The sequence below is a fragment of the Pelmatolapia mariae genome, linkage group LG7, assembly GCF_036321145.2.
Source record: "Pelmatolapia mariae isolate MD_Pm_ZW linkage group LG7, Pm_UMD_F_2, whole genome shotgun sequence".
NCBI classification, from domain to species: Eukaryota; Metazoa; Chordata; class Actinopteri; order Cichliformes; family Cichlidae; genus Pelmatolapia; species Pelmatolapia mariae.
In genome coordinates this window covers 23,531,109-23,541,833 of record NC_086233.1, presented here as the reverse complement: position 1 = coordinate 23,541,833, position 10,725 = coordinate 23,531,109, and the positions used below count along the sequence as shown (strand labels likewise).

General features: G+C 38.7%; 2 protein-coding genes across 2 annotated transcripts in view; both read left to right on the top strand.

Moving 5' to 3' along the window:
- Positions 1-992: 992 nt before the first annotated feature.
- Positions 993-5,526, top strand: exosc2 (exosome component 2). The gene is made up of 9 exons (XM_063478524.1): positions 993-1,465; positions 1,812-1,913; positions 2,007-2,052; positions 2,194-2,283; positions 2,396-2,461; positions 2,542-2,610; positions 3,125-3,301; positions 4,451-4,579; positions 5,165-5,526. The coding sequence occupies exons 1-9, from the start codon at positions 1,344-1,346 to the stop codon at positions 5,243-5,245; spliced, it is 882 nt and encodes a 293-aa protein (XP_063334594.1). The 5' UTR covers positions 993-1,343; the 3' UTR covers positions 5,246-5,526.
- A 1,262-nt stretch (positions 5,527-6,788) lies between these two features.
- abl1 (c-abl oncogene 1, non-receptor tyrosine kinase) overlaps positions 6,789-10,725 on the top strand; it is a 31,141-nt gene continuing 27,204 nt past the window's right edge. The window contains exons 1-2 of the mRNA XM_063478499.1: positions 6,789-7,307; positions 8,055-8,409. Coding sequence (XP_063334569.1) covers positions 8,283-8,409 — 127 coding nt within the window. The 5' untranslated portion in view covers positions 6,789-7,307; positions 8,055-8,282. The remainder of the gene's footprint in view (positions 7,308-8,054; positions 8,410-10,725) is intronic.

Below are 10,725 nucleotides of genomic sequence, written 5' to 3'. Positions count from 1 at the left end.
AATTAAACTCGTAAGTGATCCATGATATTACATTATATCATGTGATATTATATTATACCACATTATATTATATTACATCATATCCTCTTTCACATTAGAGCCACAACAGGACCCACTAGAACAAGGGAACAAGTAAAAGTGAAATATAAGAATATTCTACAGAATGGTAATATTTATCACTTATATTGCTTTTAGTCTCTTGAAAAGAGACCCTGCAATAATCTGTTTGTTTGTTTATAACAGCAACCAAGAAAAGGGCAGAGCGAAATAAAGACAGGTGGTGGTCCTGCACCCCCTCGTCACACCCCGGCTTTTTGTACCGTGACATTTATTGACATTGTGGGTTTTTTTGTGTGTAGTTTTACATAACACTCCATCACTTTTACCTGTTCCCATGCAAGGGGTGACTGAAGCATGCACAGTAAGTTGGGAGATCTATCTATCTATCTATCTATCTATCTATCTATCTATATATATATATATATATATATATATATATATATAGAGAGAGAGAGAGAGAGAGAGAGAGAGAGAGAGAGAGAGAGAGAGAGAGAGAGAGTGTGTGTGTGTTAAGTAAATAACAAAAAAAGCGATATCTCTCTATGAGCACACTGTCGCGCTGAGCTAAAGGATCCTGTCTATCCCACAATATACGCTGAATTCTGAAAACTCTCCTTATCAATCTTGCACCTTCCGCAATGGGTTGCTCGCGTACAAACGGACAGGACATGGCTGCGACAGACTTCCCAAATCCACCTTCGCTTTTATAGCCGTGGTCTCTCATCTTGATTACACAAAGTAATTTACTATTACTACTCTAAAATATGAATTACATCTGAAATAATCAAATACATGAAATGGAATGATTAATAGTACATTTCCCTTTTTTTAAGGAAATGACCTGTATGTATCTGTATGACATCAATAAAAGAATCAAATACTGCATTATCTTTAGTTACATTGATAATATTTATTTATGGAAAAACAGTGGAGAAATATCACTGTTGCTTTCGTATAACTGAAGCGGACATACCTGAGTGGCCGCGATCTAATCCTGTTTACATAAAGTAAGCCTGCTCCCAAGCAGGTTTACGCTTACGGATCTGTTGCTATGACAGCAAGTCCCGGATGAGCTTCGGAGAACCGAATGATCCAAGATCACGCGAAATCGTCAACAATCAAATCCGGCTAACTTACTTAGCGAGGTACGAAGAACGGGCCCTAGGTGTTTTTTTTAAAGTAAATAAATACAACTAACGCGTCAGTAGGTGGCGGTAAAACTCTTATCAGTTCCGCAAACCGCCAAAAAAGTGAAGAGAAGAAGAAGAAGCAACGGAAGAAGCATGGCTGCAGATATGAGATTACCGACTATTAGAAAAACCGTGTCGCTATCAGCGTCTGCTTTTGACCGAAAAGATCTGGTCGTACCGGGGGATGTTATTACTTCAGACACTGGGTTCATGAGGTAGGTGTTGGTTTTATTTGAGTTATTATGGAAAATCAACCAAACACAGGAGTGTGCTGCTGTTCGGGTCTGTTTCAGGTATCTGCCTTGTAAAGCTAAATAAATAAATAAATAAAAGCTCCAGATGACAGCCAGTGCCATACTGAATTAGCAGGCGAGCATAAAGTCAGCCTGTCTCATTTGCAACCTTCTACACTGATACACAGTAAGTAAGGATAAAGACTCTAATCGGATAAACTGCAGCATTGTGTTGTGTGACCTCTGAATGCTGCACTTTACCCTTGTTTCTTTTTCATTTTTTTGGCTGTTTTCTTCAGAACTAGTGTTTGATACCGTCTGTCCGCAGGGGTCATGGCACCTACGTTGATGACGACAAGTTGACAGCTTCAGTCGCAGGAGAGGTGCAGAGGGTGGACAAACTCATCTGTGTCAGGCCACTTAAGACCAGGTGAGTGACTGAACTCTTAAACAGTCAAAGACTTAGATAGGCCTGTCTATCTATATACTCATTCTTACATTGTGAAGTGTGCTTTGATTGCAGGTTTAATGGTGAGGTTGGAGATGTTGTGGTTGGCAGAATTACAGAGGTAATGCCTAGTATTTGTTCTCATATACAACCGCTCTAGTTATAATAAAAGACAGTGATTGCAGCAACTTGTTTTCATTTTGGTTTCCAAGGTTTTTTTGGTTTTTTTTTTAATTTTCTTCTTCTTCTTTAAAATGTATAGGTGCAGCAGAAAAGATGGAAGGTGGAGACAAACTCCCGACTGGACTCTGTCCTCTTGCTGTCTTCTGTAAACCTGCCAGGAGGAGAGCTGGTGAGATGGTAGAAAATGTGATTCACTGGGAGAAGACAGCTTTGGCTGACGTATTAAAATTAATTAAAATTAATATTTGATCATCTTTTCTTTTTCTTTCTTTTTCTTTTAGAGGAGAAGATCAGCAGAAGATGAGCTGACCATGAGAGAATATCTTCAGGAGGGAGATCTCATCAGTGTAAGTCAGACTTCTCTATTATAATCTCTCATTGGCTTCCCAGTTAAATAATCTGTGTTGAACCTTTCTTGTGGTTTCAGGCAGAGGTGCAGTCTGTCTTCTTGGATGGAGCTCTGTCACTTCACACCCGTAGTTTAAAGTATGGAAAAGTAAGTTATTCCAGTGTACACAAAGACATGTGAAAAGGTCAAGGGCAAGTTTATTTATATAGCACATTACAAATGACCAGAGTTGATCAAAGTACTTCACAAGTAAGATGTCAGGGTTTTTAAAGGCCAGAAAGTAGAAACTGAGCAAAGAAAAGTAAAAACAGTTTTGGTAGATCTATTATGAAATGGAAAGGCATTCAAGAGACTCAGGGCAACAACTGAAAAGCTCAACGACCCCTATATTTTTTTTTTAATCAACTGATTAGCAGACCTCAGAGCTCTTACAGGAGTGTGGACATTAATAAGACCAGACAAATACAGTGGGGCCAGGCCAACCTATTCAGTATCCTAAAAACAATCAATAAAATATTCAAATTAACCCTAAAACTGACAGGATGCCAGTGAAGTCAAGCTAAAACTGGAGTAACTGTGTTAGTTCAATAATAAGAGTAACAATCGTTATTTTTATTTTCATTTAAACTAACACCCTGTCTCTACTTCCTCTGACTATCAGTTGGGTCAAGGAGTGCTGGTCCAGCTTTCCCCTTCTCTGATCAAGAGGCAGAAAACGCATTTCCACAACCTGCCGTGTGGCGCATCCATTATCCTGGGGAATAATGGCTTTGTGTGGTTGTATCCTACACCGGGCCAACAGGAGGAGGAAGCTGGGGGTTTCTACACCAGCCTTGAGGTAGGACGCCACAAAAAGCTGTATTCCATATTTTTATTACTGATCAATGGGCATATGAATTTGGAAAACAATTTCTTGTTGTTTTAGGAAATGTAGGAATTTCAAATTGATACAATCGGTGCATTTACTAAAAATGTTGGTTGACTTCAAATCTCAGTGGAATTGACCTCAAGGTCAAAGGTCAAAATAAGTTCTCTGAAAGGTGCGTCTACTCAGAAGCTGAGGGGTAGCACTGGTGGTTGCCCACATTTTTCCTTCTGCTTTCCCAAGTTTGGAAAAGTAATGGATACTAATTTAATGTTTGAGCATTGATTTAAGTACATTTACATCAAGATTGAAAGAACTATGTGGCAGTTTTCTCTGCACACAAATCTCAATAGTAGTTTTCAGCTTGGCTGCTAAAAGTTCACTGAGAGTATTGAGCTGTTCTTGTCTATCAGTAGGATTCAACACACAACCATGCTTATAAAGAAAGTAACAAGAGACAGAAAAGCAAAAATGTATCAAAATATAGTTAATATATTGTATATTATATATCAAAAGGTAGTTAATTTAAAAATTTAATTTAAAATAAAGGTGTGCACTGAAAAACTAAGTAGAGAAAACATGTAGAAAACCCAAGCATTCAGCACAAGGAACAGTTTTATTTTTTTCTAAATGGAAAGGCCTGGTTGTAGTTTGCAAAATCAGTGAGAGTTCTGGAACAAATCTTTATGGACTGATGAACTAAAACTTGGAAAGAGGCTCGGGCATGCATGGCTGTCAATGGAACGGGAACGCTGCCATCCATTAATGATTTTTACTGCTCACACAAGTAGTGTTTTGTGTGCTTAGCTTCAACCAAATGCACAAACTTTCATCATTCAACCTAAAGGCAAGGCCAGAGCAACCAAATATTCCATCAAGCTGGGGCATCCTTGACTGTTTGAGTCGGTCACCTTCGTGTGCCACACTCGGCTTGGTAAAAAAGCACCTTCAGCAACACGGGCTGAAGGCAGCTTCAGTCTGAAGGAGCATTAGAAAAATGTTTAAAAAATGTTTGCAAGTTGAAGACTTGCAAGCGTATGTAATGATGCTCCGGATGCTTGTGGTTTACACCGTACACACAGAGCTTATTTGTTTGTGCATCTCTCATCTCTGGTTCCTCAGCCTGTCAGCCTGTCGGATCGAGAGGTCATTTCACGGTTGAGAAACTGCCTGCTGGCTTTGGCTGCGCACAAAGTCCTCCTGTATGACACCAGTGTTCTCTACTGCTACGAATCATCACTTCAGCACCAGGTAGGAATCACTCCAGTAAAAACCATCCTTTGAAACTAAATTATTGACATTACTACAATTTGCAGTCATTTTTTTGTTATAATGACACCTGTTGTTTCATGTTTGTAAACAATATGATTACAAAACTATTGCAACACCAGAAAGCCCCCAACTCTTTTCTGTGTCATATTGTGCCATCTAGTGGTCATACTGTAATTGTCCAGCTCCTGGGCACCACTAGTGGAAAAAATACTGTGCAGTTCTCAACTTTGACTCGGCTGTTTTTGCAGTGTGGAACAGTCACGGTTGATTTCATTGCCCTTTGGGGTGGGGAACAAATGACTTAATCGCCCATGCGTCTCGCAAACACTACTCTTGCAATGATATCAGCATATCCACATAGCTTATCCACTATGTGGCACATTTTTCTTCTGTATTATATTTACAATCGAGCCAACCCATATAAAGTGTTACTGTGCACTCGCGCTCAAGCTGCAACTCAACAAAAACACTTTCTGTTACCATAAACACAGACTGAAAACATGTACATCCATGGGTGTATGTGGTTATGCTTTTGATTTATGTTGATTTATGTTGTCTCTGTAGGTGAAGGACATCTTAAAACCAGAGGTGATGGAGGAGATTGTAATGTTGACGCAACAGAAGCTCTTGGAACAGGAGGGTTAAAGAGCCCAAAGCCTTGTCACAAGTCAAAATCACATCAGGCCAGCTGTGGACCCGACCACTGATCTGAAAGCTGAATTAGCTTTATTTTCTTAGAGATATAATGAAATTGTCAAAGTCCAACGTGTTTTATTAAAGGAAACCAGTATTATTGTTGTTGTTTTTTTTTAATAGCAAACACAAGTGAAGTGTAACTCGTTCAATGTGTGCAGCATTTCAGCTATTCTAAAGTTTTACAAAATAATAGTCAATCTTTTTTTTTCATGTGAGATATATATATATATATATATATATATATATAAGCTGTATACAATAAATTTTGTGATTTCTATAAATTTTCACTGCATCTCAGTGTAGTCTGTCTGTGAACAAGGAAAAAACGTGTCTGTAAATCTTTATTGTTTGGGCTCTAGTTCTTACAGGATTTTTTTTTTTAAATTTAAATATTGATATTGGGCAATTTTAAAAATCTGACATAGTAGCCAATATTTTTTTTGTCTTCTTTCAGATAAATGAAAAAGATTTCTTGAACTTTTCCGTGTAGTTACTAATGACCCTTTACTAAGATTATGTGACGGTGCTGTTTAAGCACCGTCACATAATTGCTGTCACTAGCTTGTAAAAATGTTTGAGCAGCTGGAACTCTGATAAAATTCAGAAGTCATAGTTGACTCAGTAGTTGCCCAAACTGCCCAGTCACTGAGACAGTGGAAAACCTAAAGCAAACCCAAACCATAATGTTTCCACCACCATGATTCACAGTATGAGTATGGCTTTGGTATTTGCCACTTCACTGGTACTGTAAACTGTAGTTTTATTCTAATTTTCCTCCTGGACAATAAATGCTTTCCCTTGACACCTCTCATGTAGGTTAGATTTGTATAATATCTTTCTTGCGGTTGCAAGAATCCCTTGCTAACCCTGTGAAGAAAGTTTGTGACTTCTCTCTGCTTTTAGTGTCTTTAAGTTCCCTTAAAGTGGATAATTACAACACACCAGAACACAACAATATATATGTTAGAGATTTAAATTAGGTAAATTCCCATATAAAATATATATTTATATACAATCATAGGTTCACTCCCTACAGAGATCCTGATAACATGCCACCCCTGATTCTAATAAGTATTTCAAAGTGGGATAAATGTTGAGTTAGATGCTTTAAAACTGAGTAAAGTAACTCAATTTGTGTAATTTATCTGTAAGCACAGAATCGAGTGTTTTCATAATTTGATATGCCAAAAGCAAATATCCATACATGTATCCTGAAGACAATTAGGCCTGGGCTAGATCATATTCTTGAGCAGTGAGTTCTTTATGGCTTTGATAAAATCCACCATTATATGTGTGGGTGGATGAACCTTTAACCTGTGTACCTTCAGCTTTTCTCCCCTGTGTGAGCGTGCTCTCTCTGCCTCAGCGTGGCTGCAGTGTTGTTGCTCTCACAGCACAACAAACCTTTGCTCTAGTCCTCCTGTGCTAGTCCACGCACGCACGTAACGTCGTACGTCGCCCCACCCACCCAGTAAACCACCTTGCGTATGGAAGTATGGCGGCCCCAGCTACAGAACTACTACTCGGCCAAAGTTTACTGCTGCGATTTTCACGTGAAAGCTATGAATAAGTACGAGAGCCAGGGGTTCGGTAACGAAGAGCTCGGCGACTGTGAACAGAGGAAAGGACTTGTAAAAAGAGTCGTCGCTCTCTGCCCGGCTGAGTTGCCTCGATTTGCCTTGATTGAAGTGCCTTTTAGTCCGGGTACCGCAGGGGAAGAAACTCCGCAAGACGAGAAAAGTGGACACGGAAGTTTGAAACCAACTGTGGCTTTGGAAAGACCAGCTGCAAAGTGTTGAAAGGGTGGCGGTCAAATCATGTTTTTGTGAGACGTTTAAGTGCACTTGTCGGCGGTTTCCCTACCAGCGACAGCCAACTGTTGCCTGCTTGGTGTGCATTTAAGGGTCTGGCGCTGCATACCACCAGCAGACGTTGGTTAGCTTTCATGGCTATCTCCAACATTAGCTTAAGGTCGCCAGCTAACAAATCATATATATGTTTCTGTGACCGTGTAAGTTTCTGTAAACACTTGTTTTTACTCCCCACGGCGTTCGTAACTAGAGCAAAAGTTTGCTTTATCTGGCACATTTACTTCAGTGCCTGTTACTGATGATTAAATGATCTTTTTTTTTTCATTTTAATTTTTTTAACTTTGGTATTCCAATAAAATAAGGGCAGTGTTGTTATGGCTATCAGTACTTGCTACTTTTCGTGCTTTTTCTCTCTGACTAGTTTTTAAATCTAACACTTGGCAGTTTTTTTTGCATATCTATAATAGAATAAAATAGAATAGCCCTTTATTGTTATTGTACAACTAAATTGTGGGTGCTCCACACCAACTGTGCGGAATAAAATGTAAATGGTAGATAGCAGGAATAAATATGAGTGTAGCTTAACCTAGATTAGGGGTTTTAATAGCTATCTTTTTTATTTAAAGAGCCTTGAGGAAACTGATATTGTGTTTGGCGCTATATAAATAAAACTGAATTGAATAGATGGGCATTAAAAATAGAAAATTTAGCTGACGTTTAGGTTATATGCAACAGGGAAAAACTAATTTGTATAGAAAAGGAAACACCTGACATCACAATTAGAGTGGAACACAATAAAACTAAATAAGCAAGCAAGATTAGCTTGTGGTTTGTTATTTGGCACATAAACTACCAGTCAAATTAGTTCTTGTTTTATTTTGACTTTAGGGTCATATATCTTTGTGTTAAATGAAATCATCACTGAATCTTGTTTTATTTGTCTCTAGATCGCTGTGAAATGTCCCGTAAAGCACTCACACTCCATTAATGCATGATAAACAGAGACATACTGGAGCATCACTGATTTGTGCTGGTGACCTCCATCACCTAAATTCTGGGAGGGGAGTGCCCGAGCCAGGGGAACGGATTCTTTTCTTTTCCCAATCTCCTCTTTTCCTGGTGGGCAACTGAGTCCAGCTTGGAGAGTCCCGGCTGCGGCCTGGCACCCTGCCCTTATGGGGCAGCAGCCGGGGAAGCTTGTAGGGGACCAGAGGAGACCCAGTTTGCCGGCCTTCATCAAGGGCTCGAAGAAAGAATCATCACGCCATGGGAACCAGCCCTGTAATGTTTTTGCTGTGCACGGTAAGATCAAATGTTTTTGTCACTTATTACATTGACAGCAAATGGATTTCCTAAAGTATAATAAATTTGCTCAGAAGGGGAAATTCTTGATTGTTGAAGTGTGCATGTGTGCATTTTGAAGCTTTTTTTGAATATCTTGTGTGGGCATTGGCCTGAAATCAAGCACAAAAAAATTCGTTGTTATTTTTGACTCTGCCTGTGACAAACATTTTTTTTTCAGCAAAATAAATCCCACAGTGAAAATGCGCTCACTGGAGCAACCACTGTACATATTAGCCAAAGCTAAACATCGATTATGATCTGACTAATTAATCAATGAAGATAAAATAAATTGCTGTCCAGCTGCTATATTTATGTTCTTTTGAAATTTTACACACTTACTTTGTGCACAAAGCAGTATATTTTTAAAGCTCATTTTTAAGAAAAATGATGACGTGTAGCTTGTATTTGATGGAAATCTATCAGTAAACATTACCAAAGTAACTGTTTTTTACCAGGAGATGAGTTTACACTTGACCCTTTACAAGATGTAACTTAGTTTATTAAATGTGTGTTTATTATAATAATATTGACCTCCACAGATGGAAGCAATGTTCTAATGTAATGTCATAAAAGTTTTTGGAGCTTCTTGGGCACAGAAATGCCTTTAAACCTTCAACACAGTCTTTAAAATATTTTTAGCAAATGTGTGCAGTATGCTGAGGGTTTTTCTGACTTTACACTGTCAGACACATGAGATAAACTTTGAGTGACTGCTCATTGTCAACATGTCAAATCTTAACATGAGTGATGAGTCCAGGAATGTTTGGTAGTTTGGTTTAAAAATAGACTTCAATGATTAATGGACTATCAGAATAGTTGCATTGTTGCTCCACACCTTTGGGAGCCATGTTTGCCTCTGGGTAAGACTGGCATACTGTTGGTGCAGAGCTTCACCACGTATGAGAGAGAAGTCTTACCTGGGTGTGTGTCGTCTTTGTGTTTGGTGGGAAGTGTATCGTTTATGTCCATTTAAAGCCGTCTGATTTTGTTTCTGTTTTTCTGCTGGTTTGAGTCTCTTGTTTTTTGTCCACATGTTCGATCAGAGCAGACTTCCATAGGTTTAAACATTGCTCATGAAACTCTGTCATGACTTAATGTATTACTTTGCCTCATGTTTCTGTCATTGCTAGCTCATTATTTTCCAGTTTGACTAGTAAAACTGTCTTTGTCTAAATGTGTTGCCCAGAAAAGTTAAACCTAAAAAATAAAAAGGTGCAGGAAGGCTTGCACTCTGTTCGAGATCAAAAAAGAAATTTATGATAGTAGGATTTTTAATTTGTCCCTGTAAACTTTTTTAATTGGTCTTAAATTTTCCGCAGCGAGCGGTTCGGATCAAACAGGAAGTGAATTATTACTGCATTAAGCATATCTGTCTAAAGACCAGACATGCACTGATTGTGAAATTCATGGGTAATATCAGTGTTTAGAATATGGCTGAGAGTGTCGATTCTGATGGGGGTTTTTGTGTGTAATGTTTCCTGTTTTTACAAAATCTACAGAAGTATAAATGTTTTTGAAACCTTTCAGCTCTGCACACGTTCTTTTAACATTTATACACCAGTGCAAAGTTATTAATCACTGGCATCTGTAAATGTCATTTTAGTGGTGAACTTTTGCATTATTGATACTGGCTGATTACTGGGTGCACCCCTATGTGAGGCATCAGTGGAAAGAGAGGTAAACAGATATTATCAGTGTAGAAGACAATTTTTCAAAGTAATGGAAGGGCTGCAGAAAAAAGATACTCATTATTATCAGAGATGCATCTTTTTTTAATTTAATTTTTAATATGATTTTTAATTAGTGGATGTGCATCATGCATCTAGCTAACTGATAGGTTTACCGAATGTGTCTTTAGCGTTGTGATTGCCTTGGCAGGATTGCTTTCCACTGACTCTAAAGCTTGCTTAACACAGTGGGGAACAGGACATCGAAGGTCATGCAAACAGAATGAAATTGTGTGCTGGTAAATGGATCAAATTTTGTAAAGGGTCACTGACATGGGATGCATTTGCTTTTCCTTTCTATCCCTTTCCTCTTGTGATGTGCAGGTTAGACCGTAAGAGGGGATGTGAGTCACAGTGCAAGAGGAGGGCAAGATCAACACATGATTTTATGTTTTGTTTTTTTTTCTTCCCGGTGAAGCAAACTAGTTAAAACTAGGATCTTTAGAACCATGCTGCTTCTCAGCAGGCAGGTTCAGACCTCTGCATGCAGCTGCTTGGGAAAGAGACAGAGGTAGTGAGGGGCAAGCAAAGACCTGTTTCTGTTCTT

Coding starts and splice junctions, on each gene's coding strand:
- exosc2 (XM_063478524.1), top strand. CDS start 1,344: ATGGCTGCAGATATGAGATTACCGACTATTAGAAAAACCGTGTCGCTA. Junction 1,466..1,811: donor TCAGACACTGGGTTCATGAG/GTAGGTGTTGGT, acceptor GTCTGTCCGCAG/GGGTCATGGCACCTACGTTG. Junction 2,053..2,193: donor TGGTTGGCAGAATTACAGAG/GTAATGCCTAGT, acceptor TAAAATGTATAG/GTGCAGCAGAAAAGATGGAA.